This window comes from Hyaena hyaena, unplaced genomic scaffold (assembly GCF_003009895.1).
Source record: "Hyaena hyaena isolate Hyena2069 unplaced genomic scaffold, ASM300989v1 scaffold_2416, whole genome shotgun sequence".
NCBI classification, from domain to species: Eukaryota; Metazoa; Chordata; class Mammalia; order Carnivora; family Hyaenidae; genus Hyaena; species Hyaena hyaena.
Genome location: NW_024083050.1, coordinates 3,590 through 26,715, shown reverse-complemented (window position 1 = coordinate 26,715; position 23,126 = coordinate 3,590). Strand labels below are relative to the sequence as shown.

At 38.8% G+C, this 23,126-nt stretch overlaps 1 protein-coding gene across 1 annotated transcript; it reads left to right on the top strand.

Moving 5' to 3' along the window:
* The first annotated feature begins 75 nt into the window (after positions 1 to 75).
* On the top strand, positions 76 to 5,406 carry LOC120227495 (cytochrome b-c1 complex subunit Rieske, mitochondrial). The gene is made up of 2 exons (XM_039225602.1): positions 76 to 356; positions 4,525 to 5,406. Exons 1-2 carry the CDS (start codon positions 143 to 145, stop codon positions 5,133 to 5,135), a joined length of 825 nt encoding a protein of 274 aa, XP_039081533.1. The 5' UTR covers positions 76 to 142; the 3' UTR covers positions 5,136 to 5,406.
* The last annotated feature ends 17,720 nt before the right edge of the window (positions 5,407 to 23,126 follow it).

Genomic DNA, 23,126 nt, shown 5'->3' with positions numbered 1-23,126 from the left:
GCACCCCCCACCCCTCAGTGGGGCCACCGCTTAGGCCGGCGCGCTGACGTCACGGATCGCGCGCCTCCTGCCCTTTCTCGCGCCTGCGCCGCGGCGGAAGGTCGTTCCTGTGACCGGCTCGGCGTTTGGAGCAGCTGTCGCCATGTTGTCGGTGGCCGCCCGTTCGGGCCCGTTCGCGCCCGTCCTATCGGCCACGTCCCGCGGGGTGGCGGGCGCGTTGCGGCCTCTGGTGCAGGCTTCATTGCCCGCCACCCCGGAGCCGCCAGTGCTGGACGTGAAGCGGCCCTTCTTGTGCCGGGAGTCGCTGAGTGGCCAGGCCGCAAGCCGGCCTTTGGTCGCCTCCGTGGGCCTCAATGGTGAGCCGGGCTGAGGGGTACCCCTGTTCTCGCTCCCTCCGGCCCTCGACCCATGGCGCAGCTGAGGAGGGCGGGGAAATGGAGTGGAGCCCCGTTGGGGGATTAAGTTGCCGTGCTGGGTCGACCTTGGGCAGGCTCTGCACCTCCTGGGTCTCTGCCCTCACCTGTGCGCGGACGCGGCTAGCTTGGGCGATCTTAGGTGACCTCCAGCTATCGCATTCGCGCCTCTGTGGGATTGTATCCGTTGGCGGCCGGTCTGCCCAAACCACAGACTAAATTTTGTACGTCATAGGTTAAGTTCAAGAACTCTGAATGCCAACTGTTTCCAGCAAAGTCTGACAACTTTTGCTGCTTATATGTCGTTTTACTTTTGGCAAATTTCTTAATGTTTTTCCTCATCAGTGAAGTGGATGATTATGCCAGTTTCCTAGATAATGCCATGAGGTTTAGATGGAAAAATTCTAAAGCCATTAGCACATTTTTGGGGCGCTATATTATACATGCTCAAAAAATGAGAACTGCTATTGTCCTGCTCACCACCGCCTGAACTGTCTAGTGCCCTTCCTTTTCACGCACACCTCTCAAAAGCATTAGAAAGACAATAACCCAAGCCCCAAGGTCATTAATGGTGTGGACTATCAGCACTGTTTTGCGGGGCCAAAGGGTTTCACAGTATAATCAGTTTAATCCTCAAGGAGAGTCACAAGCAGAGGTTGATTATATTCCCATTTTACAGATGAGAAAACACTGCAAGAAGTGAAATGACTCACAAGGATAAACGTTGTGTATGTGATAGAATATGGATTTGAAAGACTGATTTAGCCAGGAACCAGATCCTACTCATCTTTTGTGCCACACCTTATTTTCTTTTTTTTTTTTTTCATGTTCTGTATTGGAAATCCTGAAATGGCAATCTGTGTGCCATTGTACCTGTAGTGTGTCCAACCTGCATAGTCTTAAAAGGAGGATTTCTTGCATGTTTTAAAATGTTGGAATTTGGCAACACTGAACTCGTTTCAACATGGGAAAAGTCTAGTGTGCTGTGCACTGGCTGTCCTCTTCGTTGGAGCAATGACTCTTCCAGTTCATCACAGTTCTCACCAGAACCACTTCATTGTGTCACCTTCTGGCCCCATTGACAGTGTGACATTTGCCCTACAAGCTAAGTTACCCCACTCTCTTTAGTCTTCCTTCAGTCACCCTGTTCTCTTTGCTTTAAAATAATCCTTCCACTCAATTTTCCGCATTTCCATCTTACCAAGTCAATCTCAGTTCAGGGTCAGGTCAATAAAATTTTATATTTACTGATTCTTTTATTTTTATGGTACATAACACTGTACTATTGCATTTTCCTGGTGAGTCCTCTGACCTTGAGCTTGAGGACATAGAGAAGAATCTATTTTTTGTTTCCTAAGACCTCAGATTTCACATACAGGTAGTACAGAATATTTGTGAGTGAATAAAATAACGATTTTTGTTGTTTGGGTGCACCAGTGGGTTTTGGAGACACTGTTCAGGGCATGAACACTAGCCATCCAAGCCTATTCTTTGGGTCTCGAGGTGAGAAACAATAAGGGAGGACAAAATCTCAGTAGCAAATGCAAAAAGCATCTTTGGAATTTGTCTAATGACTAGAGAGTTTCTCCTAAAAGTTAGAGGCTTACCTGACTTTCCCAAAAACTGGTAAATCATACAGAACCATAAGGTTCTGATATATATTTATATATATGTATTACTTATTTATATATATGTATATACACTTAATATAAAATGTAAGGTAGATAGAATGGAGTAGACAGCTGGATTCCTTTCATCACCAAATCTCTGAATGAGAATGTTAAAATCATTCTATTTAATGTTCCTGTACATTTGCTTGTATACTTGTTTTATGGTCAAGTGTTGTAGATACTGTTTTTAATGTAGACGTATGGACTTTGGTTCCTTCGTCTTTTAGGTATTGGTACACATTTTCCTTTGTAATTCCAGAGAATTTCAAAGGAAAGTAATTCATAACTTGGTCCCAAACCCCAGTCTACACTGATGGGTTGGCATTAGGTAGAGGTACGGTAATATATGATGTAATGTCACTTTGCCATAGTTGTAAATATCAAGTAGTCACTACCCTTGTCCTGGTCCCAGGAAAGTACAGAGTGATTTTGATAGGTTTCCAACAGTGATTTGGGAATACTGTTGACCCTTGAACAACATGGATTTGAACTGTGCAGGTCCACTTATGCGTGCATTTTTTTTTTTATAAATATGGTACAGTGCTGCAAATGTATTTTTTGTGATTTTCTTAATATTTTCCCTAGCTTGCTTTATTATAAGAATGCAGTATATGGTATATATATATATATATACATATATATATATATAACATGCAACATATGTATTAGTTGACTATGTTACGGGTAAGGCTCACAGGCAACACAAAACTTTAACAAAACTGTTAAGGGAGAGTCAAAAGATAACAAGATTTTCAACTGCATGAGGGATCAGTGCCCCTAATCTCCATGTTCAAGAGTGAATTGTACTTATGGCTTCCATTGTTACTGACCTTGAGAACTGTGTGAAAAGTAGTTGTATTATTTATTGTAATGCTCCAGGAAATATATTAGGATGAGATAGCCTAGTAGCGGAAGTAAAATTGCAACTTACATGAAAATGCATTTTATAAGTATGTTTTTCTTTTTGAAACAGCACAGTTTTTAAGTGGGGAATTTGTATGTCCCTTTTCTAAAAAGGACAACTTTTAGAAAAACTCTGTGGCAAATTCCCTAAAATGCATATATAATTTGTAAAGAGATTTGCTTCCTGAAACATGCTTAAAAGTGATGCCAGTAAGTTAATTTTTTGTCAGTTATTTTTAAATGGTATGGGATAAAAGGACATAATCAGTACATCCAAAGCACTACTTAAATAGTAACTATTTTTTTAACATTCATTTGATAAAAAGATCTGGCCATCCTGCAGTAGTAGTGTCTCAGTTGAGAAACCCACAGCACTGAAAAAGAAAGATAATGCCTGTACTCTTATAGAATTACTGCCCTTCACTGAAGAGGTGGGTATATGAAAATTTGCTCTTTTATCCTGTACTAAATTGAAATAATTGGTTCTTTTGGAGATTTTCATTTGAGAGTTGTATATTTTCTGACTTTACTTGAAGTTATAGTATTGATTTATACTCCAGCTAAAATAGAAAATCTCTAAATTTTCTGTAACTAAAGTTATAGTAACAGTTCACAGAACGTTTATGGTAATAAATATTTTATGAATTTTTAGCAGTTCTACTGAACTTTCAGAGAGTAAGTAAATAAACATTTGATTAAGATAACAAGTCAACTATTTTTTTTTTAATTTTTTTAATGTTTTATTTATTTCTAGGAGAGAGAGAGACAGCGCGAGCAGGGGAGGGTCAGAGAGAGAGGGAGACACAGACTCTGAAACAGGCTCCAGGCTCTGAGCTGGCTGTCAGCACAGAGGCCGACGCGGGGCTCGAACCCATGAACCGCGAGATCATGACCTAAGCGAAAGTCAGATGCTTAACCGACTAAGCCACCCAGGCGCCCCGACAAGTCAACTATTTTTAATGTTTATTTCACCTGCCTGCAACATAGAGAGACCATGAGTGGGGGAGGGGCAAAGAGAGGGAGAGCTAGAATCTCAAGCAGGCTCCTGAAATCAGGAGTCAGATGCTTAACTGACTGAGCCACCCAGGAACCCCACAAATCAACTTATTTGGTATACTTGATGAGTTTTATGGTCCCTTGTAATCCAGAGAATGAGAGGTAGTTAACATAATTGTGTGTCTTGGCATGTTGAATTTTGGGGATTTTAAAATATTGCTGTTTATAGTACCACTTAACTTTTTAGATTTGATATACTAAATTGTTAGGAATCCTGAATCAACAGCATTCAATCAGGAAGAACTCAGTTTACGCATATTATCCTGTGATTTCATACCAGTATGACAGGTTGTGATTGACTTCATTTCTTTTTCAGTATTTTCTATACTGGCACTGCCAACTTGACCATTTCTGAGATTAGTGCCATATTTCACATTTTTATAACTTGATTTTTGCTTTGAATTCACAAAGGTTATTTCCTGATATATACTTCTTTCAGGATACTCATCTAATTGTTTTTTTTAACTCTGTTTATCTTGCAGTCCCTGCTTCTGTTCGTTATTCCCACACAGACATCAGAGTGCCTGACTTCTCTGACTATCGACGCACCGAAGTGTTAGATGGTACAAAGTCTTCAAAAGAGAGCAGTGAGGCTAGAAAAGGTTTCTCCTATTTGATAACTGCAACAACTAGTATAGGTGTTGCATATGCTGCCAAGAATGTCGTCTCCCAGTTTGTTTCCAGCATGAGTGCTTCTGCTGATGTGTTGGCCATGTCAAAAATCGAAATCAAGTTATCCGATATACCAGAAGGCAAGAATATGGCTTTCAAATGGAGAGGAAAACCACTGTTTGTGCGTCATAGAACCAAGAAGGAAATTGAGCAGGAAGCTGCAGTTGAAGTCTCCCAGTTGAGGGACCCACAGCATGATTTAGATCGAGTAAAGAAACCTGAATGGATTATCCTGATAGGTGTTTGCACTCATCTTGGTTGTGTACCCATTGCAAATGCAGGAGATTTTGGTGGTTATTACTGCCCTTGCCATGGGTCACACTATGATGCTTCTGGCAGGATCAGGAAGGGCCCTGCGCCTCTCAATCTTGAAGTTCCCTCATATGAGTTCACCAGTGATGACATGGTGATTGTTGGTTAGAGATCTGGACTTAAGTCCTAGGCTCCTTTCAGTCGTCTTGTCACCTCAGAAGACCTATAAGCAAGCCTTCTATACTTAAGTTGGTTGATTTGAAATATTTAAGAATTGCTAATGTATTTGCAAACATTAATGTGAAGTAAATTGAATTTCATGTTGAATGCTTTCAAGCGTTCACCTAATAAAGCCACTGTTAAACGTTGTTAAACTCAAAGACTTAAAAGGTGCGGTGTCTTTGATAGTTTAATTAAAAATTACAGACTGATGTACTAGATATTTGTGAAATCTGTAATTGACTTTCTCCTTCATCTTCCTTCTGTGTGTCAGGGTCACAGGTTCTGCAGAGCTAATGGTTAGACTGAGGTAAAACTAGCTGGTCATTTCCAAGTCCTGGGAGATGTTATGGTATTGGCAGAAACATTAGTATCCAGGTTTCCCTTCTGTTCTTTTGCATGAGTCCAGGCTGTTGGTGTCCTGCCCTACCTGCCCCCAAGTCCCCAGTCTGTATAATGATGTTGAATGTAAACTATGGGAGAATCCTAAATGGGGTGTTAGCAGCTCTGAGGGTTTAGCCCCAGCTGTAGCTAGCTGTTTTCCTGCTAGGAAATTTTGTTTTTCACTTATGGGAGTAAGTTAGTAATTAGAATTCTTTAGTTTTAAGAGGCAGTGGTGGGATATCTGAGAAAAGCCTTCCAAAATGGGAGCGCCACTGTTATTTCCTTCATCTGATATGGATGTTCATGTTCCAGTTGCTCCTGCATCCACCCTGTCAAGAGGCAAAAGAGGAGAAGTGTATCTGAGACTCAATACTGTGTTAGTATGACAGTGATCCTGTCGGTTTTGTTTCTGCAGTAACATTTTGAGGTGTTTCCTTCAGTTGAGTATGCAGTCCCCACTCTTCGTGATGTGAAGGTGGTGGGTACAGGGAGACATCAGAATTGCCACCCTCTTTCTGCCTCCTACCTTCAATTACATAGGTGAACTAAGACTGAGATCTGAGATTCTCCCTGGGAACTAAGAGTTAGTGGGCTTTGTCCTTTGTTGAGAATCACGGCTATTTTGATAAGTTTGCTTTTTGGAGGTGGATCAGTAATATATCATTGGGTCCATCTTTTTTTTTAATATTTAAAACAATTTTTTTACATTTATTAATTTTTGAGAGAGACAGAGCACGAGTTGGGGAAGGGCAGAGAGAGACGTAGACACAGAATCCAAAGCAGGCTCCAGGCTCTGAGCTGTCAGCACAGAGCCCAACGTGGGACTTGAACTCACAAACTGTGAGATCATGACCTGAGCTGAAGTTGGACGTTCAACCAATTAAGCCACCCAGGCTCATCAAATATTTGTTTATTTTTGAGAGACAGAGCACAAATAGGGAAGGGGCAGAGGAGACACAGAATCCAAAGCAGACTCCAGGCTCTGAGCTGTCAGCACAGAGCCCAACACAGGGCTTGAACCCACAAACTATGAGATCATGACCTGAGCTGAGGTTGGATACTTAACCGATAGAGCCACCCAGGCACCCCCCACTGGGTCCATCTTTGCTCACACATGCATTTGTAAGAAAGCAAACTAGATTCAGTGGTTAGATCATCCAAAGGGAACTGGCCATCCAGGATTCCAGTCTTTAAAACAGTAGCTAAGTGTAACAAAAAGAAAATGTCAAGTTTTTATGTTTATGAGCAGATACTTGGTTTCTTTACTATACCTTTACCATTCTAAAAAGAAAATAAGCAGGTGTGACAAATGGGGCTTATAATTAATAGTGTAAATTTAGGTGTAAATATGAGACAAAAAGTGCCAAACAATTTACTAAAAGTAGTGAAATTACATCATTATGTATAAGCAATATGAGTATGTAGTATTCAGTGTTAATATTTAGAGTATCTTGCATGAAATATGTGCCCCTCCCCACCACCCCCGATTTTGAGGTCATGAGAAATTAGTATGTATTTGTTGGATATTTTACTTGTTTATCATTGTAGTGAAGATTTCCTTTTTTCCTAATATTTATGAGGAAGATCATCTTACACTTAAATATGCTGCTTTTTCATGGTGCCAGTTGTCTACAACTTACTGTTTAAAAACTACACCAATATATTTATTATACGCTGACAAAATTTGAATTTGAATTATTAAGTTCCTACCTTTATAAAATGGCAGCAGGAGCTATTCATCACTTCCTCAGGATACACTAATGTAGGAACTGGTATATATTTTACATTTGTAAAATTCTTACTTGGTTGGATTGATCAATAAAAATGCCAAGTTTTAATTTGAAGGTGAATCATTAAACCAGGAATAGAGATCTCAAAGCATTATTAAATGAATCCTTAGACCCCATTGAATCTGAGTGACTTTGGGTGGGCTTGGAGGGGAGAGGGGTTGTCTTCATGTGTGAACGTTTAAAGGAATTTTGTTCCTTTGGACATAATTGAAGCTGCTGAGCTTAAAAGCTCCAAGTGTGGGTTGTGTGAGTTGGGGGCATGGTGTCATGGAAGAAGTACTGGACTAGAATTTAGGGTTTTAATTCTGGCTTAGCCATTTCCTAGCCATGGTCTGTTGCTTAACTTCTTTTGTACATTTTTCCCATCTGTAAACTAGGGATGGTTGGACTAGAGTTCTAAGAGTTCTCTGACCTTTTAGGATTCTCTGAATCCCCTCTACTCCCTGTCATAGTATTGGAGATTGATTTTCTTAAATAAGCATTTGTTGTGTTCTCAGTATTTGGTATTGCAACAAAGACATCCAAACTGCTAAAAGCAGCATTTTAATCAACTGAGCCAACCTTTTACAATAGTAGTGTTCAACCCAGGGCAACATTGCTACCCTATGGGGTATTTGTGGCCATTATGTGCTTGTCACAGCGATTGGAGCATGCTGCTGGTATTGGGGTGGAGTGATGCGAGAGCAGGAACATGAAATGTTCACTTATGAGGGGAACACAAGTCCACAAGCTAAAAAAATACTGTGCTGCCAAAAATGCCAACAACACGGAAGAGAAATGCTCATACCCTATTATTACCCCCTCCCTCCCTCAAGTGATACTCAAAATATTTCATCTTTCCATATTTGAAATGCCAGAATAACTGCATTAGCAGCTACGTGCCTGTGAAGGACAAAATAGGAAGTTTGTAGGTTCCTAGATGTATCACAGGTGTTCTGTGCTAGAATTGCTGGATTTGGTGGCTGCTCATGGCTTTTGTGATATTTTGACTAATGATAAACTTAAATTCCAGTCTCGTATTTAGTTTTCAGAGAAGGCTTGATTCCACAAGTAATAGGACAAGTAAAATTACTTGAAACTACTAAATGGATAGAGCAGACTTACGTTAGCTTTTTTATTGTATCAGTGAAACCCTGGATATTAGGGGGAAATACCAAAAGAAATTTGACCAGTTGACATCCTGACATCAGATCATTAACATGTATTTATTTTTACTGGGAATAAAGATTGGGACAGTCTTGAGATTAAGTGCCTTTTTATTTTATTTTTTTTAATGTTTTATTTATTTCTAGGAGAGAGAGAGAGAGACAGCGTGAGCAGGGGAGGGTCAGAGAGAGAGGGAGTCACAGACTCTGAAACAGGCTCCAGGCTCTGAGCTGGCAGTCAGCACAGNCTATACGTGCAAACATATGGTATTTGTCCTTCTCTGCCTGAGTTATTTCGCTCAGCATAACACCCTCAAGTTCCATCCATGTTGCTACACATGGCCAGATTTCATTCTTTCTCATTGCCATGTAGTATTCCGTTGTATAGATAAACTACATCTTTTTTTAAAAAAAATTTTTTTAATGTTTTATTTATTTCTAGGAGAGAGAGAGAGAGACAGCGTGAGCAGGGGAGAGAGAGAGGGTCAGAGAGAGAGGGAGTCACAGACTCTGAAACAGGCTCCAGGCTCTGAGCTGGCAGTCAGCACAGAGCCCAACGCGGGGCTCGAACCCATGAACCGCGAGATCATGACCTAAGCAAAAGTCAGATGCTTAACCAACTAAGCCACCCAGGCGCCCCTTAAGTGCCTTTTTATTATGCTTTAAACAAAGTGGTTACAGAAAATAACCTTTCAAAAAACTTAACATTATTTGTTGATGTCAAATTTATTTTGTTCTTCCCGAGCATAACTTAGTAAAATCTAGTTGACTCAAAACTGAATGCGTAGAAGACACTTGTCTTTATTTGATATATATGATTTGGGATCAGAATGTGCAAATAGTACCCTAATTTTTCTGAATAATGTGAATATACTATATTTGTCGTAAGTCATTCTTCATTCCCACACTGCTAAAACTGACATTTTCTATATTTTCATGTCATTTAAATATATTTTATATATTAACCCAAAATAAATGTGCATATTTTTCAGAATGATATTCTTGGCCCAGTGTTCTAACACTTCCCTTGTCATCTGATTGTTAATGACTGCCCTAGATTACTTCCCTAAGCTTCATACTCCTGTTCAACCATTTAAACTGGGCATTTGTGCATAGATATTCCATTAACACCTTAAAATGTTCAAAAGGAAAGGAAGTCCTGTTTCCCATAAGCCATCTTATTCATTGTTGGTGGCCTTCCAAGCTAGCTAGTAATCTAGCCAGCAATAAAAACTCCCCTCTGCCTCCCTTTCCATATCCCCCTCCCCCTGGGCCCAAATCCCCAAACCCTGCTAATTGTACCTGCTTAGTTAAACAGGTCCATTCCTGTCTCTTCCAATTTGTAACTTTCTAATAGGGGCAAACGTTGAGCACTGACTCCTAGCCACTAGGCGAAGTGTACTTCTGTGTAGGATCTCATTTAATCCTCAAAGAATCCTGTCAGCTGGATAATGTTGCTATTCCTAGTTTACAGGTACGAAACTGAGGCACATCATCATATTGCTGGTAAGTTGGTAAAACTGAAATTTTAGTTTAACCTGGGGAGCCTTAGTGTAGAGTCTATATAGTCCTGGTCATTATCCTGTGTGTGTGTGTGTGTGTGTGTGCGTGCGTGCGCACGCACGCGCGCGCATATGCTTTAATTGAGGCCTTGTAGCTACCAAACAGATCATCTTTTCCTCCAGTCTTCTCACTTTAAAACCCATCCTCCATATAGTTGCCAAGTGGTGTCGAGGTTAAGAGTATGGGCTTAGTTCTTGGGTTCTAATCCTGGCTCTGCCATTTCCTGGACTTGTGGACTGACATAAAACACTAATCTCTTTGTACCTCTCCCTCATCTCAAAAATACACCCCCTCAGTGTTTCTTTAGGAATTAATGCATTAATGTAAGTCAAAAGGTGATTTTAACAAGATCCTCCATATCTTCATTCCATCAGTAAAATCTTTCTAGTAACACAGAACTTGTGTGTTACCTGCATTCTTGTTTTCTCCTAGTCTCTTCCCATCCTCTCTTCTGCCTTGTTCCCCTTTCCTTTGTTTTATCTGGTTTGTCCTCTGCCTCCCCTTAGAGATTGTTTGGGTGTGTATCCTGCACCTGAATTACATTCACTTTTGCAGCAAGTTCCCCCAGAATAACCAGGGCATACCCATTTAGATATCCATATTTTTCTTTTAAAATTCACTCTCATGGTTTGTCTCCCACCCCTCCACTAGACTGAGAGGGCTTGGGGACCATGGCAAGTACATAGCCAAGGAGTTGAATCCTTAAATGGGGGGTGGGGGGGGTGAATTTCTGAGTGCCATTGTCTGAAACAAAAGATTTCAAGGGAACACTTTGTACCAACATTTTAAAAAATAGAACAATCATGTAATATCAGTGTATCTTATCTTTCTAGGCCTTTAGGTCAGTGGAGAAATGAACTATATTACAGGATGTTTTGGATTTAAGTTTACACTCCCAGAAGAAAAAAAAAATTGGAAGAATAAATAACTGAAGGTCTTAAAAATGGATTATTTTACTTTTTCCATATACTTCATAATGAACATTCTCCCCAAATAAGATTTCAATGTCAAAAGGTTTGTCCTTTAGTATTTTATGTCCAACACTAAAATGCAATGGACATCAAGTCATTACTTCTACCATTTTATCTCTCTTTTATGCACTTTCTATCCTGGAATTTAGGATGGGAACATTTTGCTTAGAGGGGAAACATAGTATCAAGTAGGTGAATTGATCAATTCTCTGAGGTAGGAAGGATGGAGGATTATTTTCTCTTTTTCAATACTCAGCACTACTTATTCAATTTAAAAATATCCTAAGCATAGTACTGCCAGGAATGTGAGGTTAAGATGGTTTCTACTCTAGATGCTTAAAGGAGACCTAAATACACCACAAAAGAAAGACTATTCAATTATTTGCTTATGTGAATGCTTATAAAAAGATTATTATAGATCGGAAATCTCTGGTCAGCGGTACAAGACTAAAATTAATTTTGTGAAGGGCTTCAGCAGTATCTTTGTAATAACTCCTCCATAATGATCAACATAAGACTGGTCTGTCAATGAACCGAAAATCCCAAATTCAATAAACTACACTTTATACTTTTGCAGCTATTATCCTCAAGTTGGGTCAATTTGAGTGCAAAAGCCTTACAGTCATCTAGCTTTTGAAATCCTTATCTGATTAGAATATTTGCAAAGGTAAGAAGTGAAAGTGCGTAATGAGTTTTTTCATAGTTTTTAAAAGGGCAAACAAAACCTTGACTCCTTAATTGAAGGAGAAGAAATGCTAATGCATTTCACATAATTGTCTGGTTTAAGATGAATATCTGAAATTTGCCACTTTTCATCTGTTCATGGCTAAATTTCAACTCATGCTTCTTCCTTATCTGTGGGAATACTTGCTTTCTTATTAGCTCTGCCCAAAATATACACTCATCTGTGGGATTTGTTTAGCCCTTTGGAGAAACAACATTCTGAGGGCCCCAGCTGATCTCAGTATATGAAAATCAGGTTAGGACTGTATTCCCCTTAATCAAGATTATCTATTAGACCCTTTTAAACATAGATCTCAAATGAGATAAAGGGTATGAAAGGCATTATAGACCTTAAAGCAAAACACAAATGCTCAAAATGTTGTTTAGTGAACTATACCAGGGAGACCATACATGACATTTAGAATATGATCAGGTATGCAGAAAGGCAATTTTAGTGGAGGTATATCCCTATTCAGACTGTGATTCATCAACTAAAGATAGATATTAATCCTGCATTCTCATGCTTTGGTCCCTGGAAGTTCAGATTTGCATGTATACATGATTTCAATGCTAATAGCAAAGCTGAACTCATCCATAGTAATGGTTCATGTTGTAGGGCCTCCTCCCCTGCCAGGTTTTAACTGAAGGATTATTAATTGAACCCAAAGGCTAGTTCTCTGAAAAGAACAAGAAAATAGATACAGCTTTTGTAAGTTTGATAAAAAGAAACAAAATGAAAACAAAAATACATAAGATGAGAGAACTAGACATCATCAAGTGATGGAAGATATTGAAATAGTAATCAAATAATATAAGAATGCAGTTCTATGCAACAAAGTTGTAAAGCTCAGGGGATACAGATGATTTATTAATAAAATATAAAATACCAAAATTTACCTAAGAAGTAGAAACCTTGAATATACCAATTAGCATAGATTAAATTAAGTATAAAAAGTTAATATGACTGGTTGGCTTCATATCTGAATTCTGTATGACACTTTAAGGAAAAGATCATTTCATCCCTGTTTCAACTATTCTAGATCAGAGCTTCTGTAATCTTACCATGCATACAGTTCACCCTGGGATCTTGTTTGTGATGCATATCCTAATTCCGTTAGGTCTGGGCTAGGGCCTGAACTTTTGCATTTCTAACAAGTTCTAGGAAGTGAGCTTGATATCCAGTTGATATTCATCCTGCTAGTCTATGAAGTATACTTTGAATTAGCAAAATTCTATACCATGGGGTTGTGGGGTAAGGTGGAATATGGAAGCTCTACAATTCACTTAATGAATTCAACATAAAATTAATATTAAAACCAGACCTTAAATATAATACACAAAAATGAAAAATCAGTCTCATTTACTGAATTTTTTTTTTAATTTTTAATGTTTACTTTTAAGAGAGAGTGCAGGCGCTGGAGTGGGGGGAGGAGCAGAGAGAGGGAGACACAGAATCTGAAGCAGGTTCCAGGCTCTGAGCTGTCAGCACAGAGTCCATGGGGCTCAAACCCACGAACTGTGAGATCATGACCTGAGCCAAAGTCAGATCCTTAACCGACTGAGCTACCCAGGTGCCCCATAAATAAAACATTTAAAATAAAGTACTAGTAAAAGAAATTTAGACTCTCTACTCCTCCCTGTTGGAAGACAGCTGCACAATCCCTAAGATACAATAGTGAAGGTTGGAGTGAATGGATTTGTCTATATTGCATGCCTGGTTTCCAGGATGTTTTCAAATCTGGCAAAATGGATATTGTTGCCAACAATGACCCCTTTGTTGATCTCAACTTCATCCAGTATAATTCCACCCATGACTAGCTCAATAGCACAATCAAGGCTGTGAATGAGAAACTTATTATCAAGGAAAAAGCCCATGTCCATCTTCCAGGTGTGAGATCCCAGTGCTGAATATGTTGTAGAGTCTCCTGGTGCCTTCTTTACCTTGAGAACACTGTGACTTACATGAAGGGCAGAGCCAAAAAGGTAATAATTTCTTCCCCTTCTGTTAATGGTGAGCATGAACCATAATTATGACAACTCAAGATTGTCAGCAGTGCTTCCGGAATCATCAACTGCTTGCCAACACCACCCCACCACCACCACCACCCCCCAAGGTCAGTCATAACAGTTTCAGCATTGTAGAGGATCTCATGAGCACAGTCCATGCTATCACTCCCACTCAGAAGACTGCAGATGGGAAGTCTGGGAAACTGTGGCATGATGGCTGAGTGGCTACCCAGCATATCATTCCTATTTCTCCAGGTGTTGCCAAGGCTGTGGACAAGGTCATTCCTGTGTTGAATGGGAAGCTTACTGACATGGTCTTTATGTCCCCACCTCCAAAGTGTTAGATGTGGGTCTGACCTACCATCTAGAAAAAGCTGTCAAATATGACATCAAGAAAGTGGTGAAGCAGCTATTGGAGGGACCTCTAAGGGCATCTTGGGCTACAATGAGGACCAGGTTGTCTTCTGCAACTTTAACAGTGATGCCCACTCTTCTACCTTCAACATTGGGGCTGGCAATGGCCAGTTTTCCTAATATGAGAATTAATTTGACCACAGCAACAGGACTTTATGAAAAATAAGTAAAGTATAGGACTTTATGGAGGGGAGGAGGAAGTCTAAATCAAGATCTAAGCAAATAGAGCATGCTCTTGAATGAGATAGCTTAGTTTTATTAAAAAGTAAATTCTCTCCAAATTAGCATGCATTTAGAATCTCCATAGTGGTTTGTTTGCTTGTTTGTATGCTTTTGTTTTATTTAGTATAAAATGGGCATAAAATTTATATAGAAGAAAAAATATCCAAGAAGAGCTAAGAAAAGTATGAAAAAGAATGAAGATTTGCTTGAGATACAAGCATCTGCTATAACACCATTGTAGTTAAATTCATATGACATTGGCATGGGAATAGACATATCAGTGGAACAAAATAGATTATAAAGAAAAGAACGAGATCTCAGGGAATATGAGAATTTAATATAAGAAAAGCAGGATTCAATTCAGTGGCAAAAAGAATGGACTGTTTAATAAATGGGATCCCTCTGGAAGAAAACAAAGTGGACCCCAGCTCTCATTATGCATAAAGACAAATTCTAAGGAGATTAAAGATGCGTTTAAGACAAAAAATTTTCAGAAAATCTCAGAAACTTCACATAATCTGAGGATGGAGAACAACTTCTTAATCATGACAAGGCACTTAGAATGTATATCAGAAAATATAGGGCTTTTTTATACAGAAATAAAATATTGAGCAAAAAAGATATTAGCCAAATCAAATGAGAGCAGATTTGTAAGAAAAGCTAAAAACAATGAAAATGAAAGAATTAGGCAAAATATCTACAACATAGAGATTTTATAAATTGACAGAAACAGGACAAAACTCCATAAAAAAAGAAGGGAAAAGAAATGTATAAGCGAATACAGAAAAAAAATCTGAGACTAATAAATGAGAAGGTATTAAACATCTTTTTTTTTTTTTACAAATAGTTTATTGTCAAATTAGTTTCCACATAACACTCAGTGCTCATCCCCACAAGTGTCCTCCTCCATGCCCATCCCCCCTCCCCCCCTCATCCATCAGTCCTCACTTTTTGTCAGCATTCAAGGGTCTCTCATGGTTTGCCTCTCTCCCTTTCCCCCACCATTTCCTCCCTTCTTCTCCCCCTTGTTCCTCCGTCAAGTTCCTCCTAATCCTCCTATATGTGCAAACATATGATATTTGTCCTTCTCTGCCTGACTTATTTCGCTCAGCATAACACCCTCAAGGTCCATCCATGGTGCTACACATGGCCAGATTTCATTGTTTCTCATTGCCATGTAGTATTCCATGGTATAGATAAACCACATCTTCTTGATCCATTCATCTGTTGATGGACACTTAGGCTCTTTCCATGTTTTTGCTATTGTTGAGAGTGCTGCTATGTACATTGGGGTACATGTGCTCCTATGCTTCAGCATTTCTGTATCCCTTGGGTAAATTCCTAGCAGTGCTATTGCTGGGTCATAGGGGAGTTCTATTGTTAGTTTCCTGAGGAACCTCCACACTGTTTTCCAGAGGGGCTGCACCAGTTTACATTCCCACCAACAGTGTAGGAGGGTGCCCGTTTCTCCACATCCTCGCCAGCATCTAGAGTTCTCTGATGTGCTCATTTTAGCCACTCTGACTGGCTTGAGGTGGTATCTCAGTGTAGTTTTGATTTGTATTTCCCTGATGAGGAGGGATGCTGAGCATTGTTTCGTGTGTCTCTTGGCCATCTGGATGTCCTCTTTGGAGAAGTGTCTGTTCATATCTTCTGCCCATTTCTTCACTGGGTTGTTTGTTTTTCGGGCGTGTAGTTTGGTGAGTTCCTTATAGATTCTGGATATTAACCCTTTATCTGATATGTCATTTGCAACTATCTTTTCCCATTCCGTTGGTAATGAGATATCACTTTATATCCATCAGGTGGGAAAAACTTTAAGAAAAAATAATATTTTGCTGTTGAATAAGTGTGAGAAAGGGGCACTCACATATTGCTGTCAGAAATAGGAAATAGTTTTAATATACTTCTTCAGACTGCTTTCCCAAACCAAAAATACACATACCCATTAATGCAGGCTTTATTCTGAGATGCTACCCCTAGAAACAAAAACACAACTATGGAAAAATGAAGATATAAGAATATTTGTATCAGTGAATATATAGTGGGCCCAAACTAGAAACAAAATGACAATGACATAAAATATATAAATATTTTTAATGTGTTTTATGAGCGTAGGAAAAGTGCGGAAGAATACCGGGTGATGTTAACATGGATTAGGTGGAATTGCAGTGAATGTGGAGGACTCAGAGGGAGGAGAGGGCTTTATAGAAACAAGTTAACAAGAAAAAAGTGAGAAAATGTGACTAGCTGCCTGCCCCTGCTGAGAATGAATGACAGCCCATTTTGCACATATCTGTACTCACATACACATACATACATAATGCATACATACATATGTGTATGGATATATGCATCTATTTGTGTATATGTAGAAAGAGATCAGGGGAAATGAGTTATACAAATATCTATAGATGTATGGAGATGTCCATGACATATTGCTAAATGGAAAAAAAAGAAACTTACAAAGTAAAATGTAAAATATCGTTCTCTTTGGCAAAAACAAAAACATCCTCTATATTGTTGCTTTGATATGTTTGCATGAGCAAAGAGGAAGGTATGGATGAATACTTCTATCCTGTTAGAAGAGGTCACAAGTGTAGAGTTGAGGGGAGGGTGATGATTAGGCTTTTTCTTTCTTTTTTTTTATTGATATTTTTTTTTTATTTGCATCCAAGTTAGTTACCATATTGCGCAACAATGATTTCAAGAGTAGGTTCCTTAATGCCCCTTACCATTTAGCCCATCCCCCCTCCGACAACCCCTCTAGTAACCCTGTTTGTTCTCCATATTTGTCTCTTATGTTTTTTGTCCCCTTCCCTGTTTTTATATTATTTTTGCTTCCCTTCTTTTATGTTCATCTGTATTGTACCTTAAAGTCCTCATATAAGTGAAGTCATTTGTCTTTCTCTGACTAATTTCGCTTAGCATGATACCTTCTACTTTCATCCATGTTCTTGCAAATGGTAAGATATACACCACATATGCCACATCTTCTTTATCCATTCATCTGTTGATGGACATTTGGGCTCTTTCCATACTTGGCTATTGTTAATTGTGCTGCTGTAAACATTGGGGTGCATGTGTCCCTTTGAAATAGCACAGTGTATCCCTTGGATAAATACCTAGTAGTTCAATTGCTGGGTCGTAGGGTAGTTCTATCTTTAATTTTTTGAGGAACCTCCATACTGTTTTCCAGAGTGGCTGTACCAGTTTGCATTCCCACCAGCAGTACAAAAGTGTTCCTCTTTCTCCGCATCCTCGTCAGCATCTGTTGTTGCCTTAGTTGTTGATTTTAGCTCTTCTGATAAGTATCTCATTGTGGTTTTGATTTGTATTTCCCTGATGATGAGTGATGTTGAGCAGTGTTTCATGTGTATGTTGGCCATCTGAACATCTTTGGAGAAGTGTCTGTTCATGTCTTTAGCTCATTTCTTCACTGGATTATTTGTTTCCTGGGTGTTGAGTTTGATCAATTCTTTATAGATTTTGGATACCAACCCTTTATCTGATATGTCGTTTGCAAATATCTCCTCCCATTCCCTTGGTTGCCTTTTAGTTTTGCTGATTGTTTCCTTCACTGTGCAGAAGTTTTTATTTTGATGAGGTCCCAATAGTTCATTTTTGCTTTTGTTTCCCTTGCCTCTGGAGATGTGTTGAGTAAGAAGTTGCTGCGGCCAAGGTCAAAGAGTTTCTTGCCTGCTTTTTCCTTGAGGATTTTGATGGGTTCCTGTCTTACATTTAGGTCTTTCATCCATTTTGAGTTTATTTTTGTGTATGGTGTAAGAAAGTTATCCGGGTTCGTTTTTCTGTATGTCACTGACAAGTTTTCCCAGCACCACTTGCTGAAGAGACTGTCTTTATTCCATTGAATATTCTTTACTGCTTTGTCAAAGATTAGTTGGCCATACATTTGCAGGTCCATTTTGGGGTTCTGTATACTGTTCCATTGATCTGAGTGTCTGTTATTGTGCCAGTACCATAATGTCTTGATGATTTCAGCTTTGTAATACAGCTTGAAGTCTGAGATTGTGATGCCTCCTGCTTTGGTTTTCTTTTTCTAGATTGCTTTGGCTATTGGGGGTCTTTTCTGGTTTCAAACAAATTTGAGGATTGTTTGTTCTAGCTCTGTGAAGAACGCTGCTGTTATTTTGATACATATTACATTGAATATATAGATAGCTTTGGGTAGTATTGACATTTAACCATATTTGTTGTTCCTATCCAGGAGCATGGAATATTTTTCCAGTTTTTTGTGTCATCTTCAATTTTCTTCATCAGCTTTCTATAGTTTTCAGTGTACAGAAAACTATACATAGTTTATTACTAGGTATTTTATGGGTTTTGGTGCAACTGTAAATGGGATCGATTCCTTGGTTTCTCTTTCTGTTACTTCATTGTTGGTGTATAAGAATGCAACCGATTTCTGTGCATTGATTTTATATCCTGCCACTTTGCTGAACTCCTGGACCAGTTCTAGAAGTTTTTTGTGGAATCTTTTGGGTTTTCCAGGGAGAGTATCATGTCATCTGCGAAGAGTGAAAGTTTGACCACCTCCTGGCTGATTTGGATGCTTTTTATTTCTTTGTGTTGTCTGATTACTCAGACTAAGACTTCCAATACTATGTTTAATAACAGTGGTGAGAGTGTATATCTCTATTCTGTTCCTGACCTTGAGGGAAAGCTCTCTGTTTTTCCCCACTGAGGATGATATTAGCATTGGGTCTTTCATATATGGCTTTTATGATCTTGAGGTATGATCCTTCTGTCCCTACTTTCTTAAGGGTTTTTATCAAGAAAAGATACTGTATTTTGTCAAATGCTTTCTCTGCATCTATTGAGAGGATCATGTGGTTCTTGTCCTTTCTTTTATTGATGTGATGAATCACATTGATTGTTTTGTGGATATCGTACCAGCCCTGCATCCCAGATATAAATCCCACTTGGTCATGGTGAATACATTTTTGGATGTATTGTTGGATCTGGTGGCTAATATCTTGTTGAGGATTTTTGCATCCATGTTCATCAGGGAGATTAGTCTATAGTTCTCTTTTTTAGTGGGGTCTGTCTAGTTTTGGAATCAAGGTAAGGCTGGCTTCATAGAAACAGTTTGGAAGTTTTCCTTCCATTTCAATTTTATGGGACAGTTTCAAGAGAATAGGCGTTAACGCTTCCTTAAATGTTTGGTAGAATTCCCCTTGAAAGCCATCTGTCCATGGACACTTGTGTTTTGGGAGACTTTGATTACTAATTCAATTTCCTTACTGGTTATGGGTCTGTTCAAATTTTCTATTTCTTCCTGTTTCAGTTTTTGTAGTTTATATGTTTCGAGGAATTTCTCCATTTCTTCCAGATTGCCCATTTTATTGGCATATAATTGCTCATAATATTCTCTTATTATTGTTTGTATTTCTGCTGTGTTGGTTGATCTCTTTCATTCTTGATTTTATTGTTTTGGGTCCTTTCCTTTTTCTTTTTGATCAAACTGGCTAGTGGTTTATCAATTTTATTAATTCTTTCAAAGAACCAGCATCTGGTTTCATTGATCTGTTCTACTGGTGTTGTTTATTTGTTTTCATTTCAATAATATTGATTTCTGTTCTAATCTTTATTATTTCCTATCTTCTGCCGGTTTTATTATTTGCTATTCTTTTTCCAGCTCTTTGGGATGTAAGGTTAGTTTGTGTATTTGGGACCTTTCTTCCTTCTTTAGGAAGGAAGCCTGGATTGCTATACACTTCCCTCTTATGACAGTCTTTGCTGCATCTCAGAGATTTTGGTTTGTGGTGTTATCATTTTCATTGGCTTCCATGTACTTTTTAATTTCTTCCTTAACTTCTTGGTTAGCCCATTCATTCTTTAGTAGGATGTTTTTAGTCTCCAAGTATTTGTTATCTTTACAATTTTTTTCATATGGTTGATTTTGAGTTTCATAGCCTTGTGGTCTGAAAATATGCACGGTATCATCTCAAGCTTTTTATACTTGTTAAGGGTTGATTTGTGTCCTAGTATGTAGTCTGTTATGGAGAAAGTTCCATGTGCACTGGAGAAGAATTTGTCTTCTGCTGCTTTAGGATGAAATGTTCTCCAGGGCGCCTGGGTGGCTCTGTCAGTTAAGCGTCCGACTTCAGCTCAGGTCATGATCTCACAGTTCATGGGTTCGAGTCCCGTGTCGGGCTCTATGTGACAGCCAGCTCAGAGCCTGGAGCCTGTTTCAGATTCTGTGTCTCCCTCTCTCTCTGACCCTACCCTGCTCACACTCTCTCTCTCTCTCTCTCTCTCTCTCTCTCTCTTTCTCTCTTTCTCTCAGAAATAAATAAAACATTAAAAAAATTTTTTAAAAAGATTGAAATGTTCTGAATATATCTGTTAAGTACATCTGGTCCAGTGTATCATTCAGAGCCATAGTTTGTTTTCTGTTTAGGTGATATGTCCATTGTTGTAAGTGGCATGTTGAAGTCCCCTACTATTATAGTATTATTATCAGTGAGTTTATTTATATTTGTAATTAATTGATTCATATATTTGGGTGATACCACATTTGGAGCAAAAATGTTTACAATTGCTATATCTTCTTGGTGGATATGTTACAATTGTTATGTCTTCTTGGCGGTTAGACCCCTGAATTATGATATAATTCTGCCCTTCTTCATCTCTTGTTACAGTTTTTACTTTTAAGTCTAGATTGTCTGATATAAGTATGGCTACTCTGGCTTTCTTTTGGTGGCCATTAGCATGATAGATGGTTCTCCATCCCTTTACTTTCAATCTGAAGGTGTCTTTGGGTCTAAAGTGGGTCTCTTGTAAACAGCATATAGATGGATCTTGTTTTCTTATCCATTCTGTTACCCTATGTCTTTTGATTGGAGCATTAGGTCCATTGACATTTAGAGTGAGTACTGAAAGATATTAGTTTATTGCCATTATGTTTCTTGTAGAGTTGGAGTTTCTGGTTGTGTATTCTGGTCCTTTCTGCTCTTCATTGCTTTTGTTTTTGAGGCGCTTTTTTTCTTTTCTCCCTTTAGAGAGTCCCCTTAAAATTTCTTGCAGGGCTGGTTTAGTAGTCACAAATTCTTTTAATTTTTGTTTGTCTGGGAAACTTTTAATTTCTCCTTCTATTTTAAATGACATCCTTGCTGGATAAAGAATTCTTGGCTGCATATTTTTCCAATTCATCACATTGAATATATCCTGCCACTCTTTTCTGGCCTGCCACGTTTCTGTGGATAGGTCTGCTGCAAACCTGATCTGTCTTCCTTTGTAGGTTAAGGATTTTTTTTTTTCCCTTGCTGCTTTCATGATTTTTTCCTTGCCTGAGTATTTTGTAAATTTGACTATGATATGCCTCGGTTTTTGTCAAATCTTGTGGGAGTCCTGTGTGCTTCCTGGATTTTGATGTCTGTGTGTTTCCCCAGGTTAGGAATGTTTTCTGCTATGATTTACTCACATACCCTTTCTACCGCTATTTCTCTCTCTTCATCTTCTAGAACCCCTATGATTCTGATGTTGTTTCTTTTTAATGGCTCACTGATTTCTCTTATTCTTAAATTGTGCTATTTTGCTTTATTCTCCCTCCTTTTTTCTACTTCATTATTCTCCATAACTTTGTCCTGTATATTGCTGATTCTCTGCTCTGCCTCATCCATCCTTGCCACCTTGGCATCCATTCGAGATTGCAGCTCAGTTATAGCAATTTTTTATTTCATCCTGACTAGCTTTAATTTCTTTTATCTCTGTAGAGAGGGATTCTAATCTATTTTCAACCCCAGCTAGTATTCTTATAATCATGATTCTATATTCTGGTTCAAACATCATGCTTGTATCTGTGTTGGTTAAGTTCCTGGCTGATGTTTCTTCTTGCTCTTTTTTTTTGGGGGGGGGATTCCTTCATTTCATTATTTTGGAGGAAGAAAAGGAATTAATAAGGTAAAATTTTTTTTAATTAAAAAAGTGAAAACAACATATAAAAGAAAAATCAAATAAATGATGCTAGATCCTAGGTGTGCTTTGGTTTGGTTATTGAAAGGAGCTTGATTGGGGTGCCTGGGTGGCTCAGTCAGTTAAGCATCTGACTTTGGCTCAGGTCATGATCTCACGGTTCATGAGTTCAAGCCCCACGTTGGGTTCTGTGCTGACAGCTCAGAGCCTGGAGCCTGCTCTGGACTCTGTGTCTCCCTCTCTCACTCTGCCCCTCCCCTGATCACATTGCCTCTCTCGGTCTCTTAAAAATAAATAAACGTTTAAAAAAATGAAATGTGGGGCGCCTGGGTGGCTTAGTTGGTTAAGCATCCGACTTTCACTTAGGTCATGATCTTGCGGTTCGTGGGTTTGAGCCCCGCGTCAGGCTCTGTGCTGACAGCCAGTTCAGAGCCTGGAGCCTGTCTCAGAGTCTGTGACTCCCTCTCTCTCTCTCTCTGACCCTCCCCTGCTCACGCTGTCTCTCTCTCTCTCTCTCTCTCTCTCTCTTTCTCTCCTAGAAATAAATAAAACATTTAAAAAAAATGAAAGGAGCTTGATTGATTAGACAAAAATGGGTAAAAATTAAAAAGTTAACAACAACACATCCACATACACAAAATCAAATAAATGATGTTAGATCCTACCTGCGTTCTGATCTAGTGATTGAAAGGAGCTTGATTGATTAGAGGAAAAAGGGGAAAAATTAACATTAAAGAATTTAAAACAACACACACACACACACACACACACACAATCAAATAAG

What these genes read in the sequence shown, in the direction of transcription:
- LOC120227495 (XM_039225602.1), top strand. Translation starts at nt 143, where the DNA reads ATGTTGTCGGTGGCCGCCCGTTCGGGCCCGTTCGCGCCCGTCCTATCG. An exon ending in CGCCTCCGTGGGCCTCAATG is followed by an intron (nt 357 to 4,524) that starts GTGAGCCGGGCT and finishes TTTATCTTGCAG; the next exon opens with TCCCTGCTTCTGTTCGTTAT.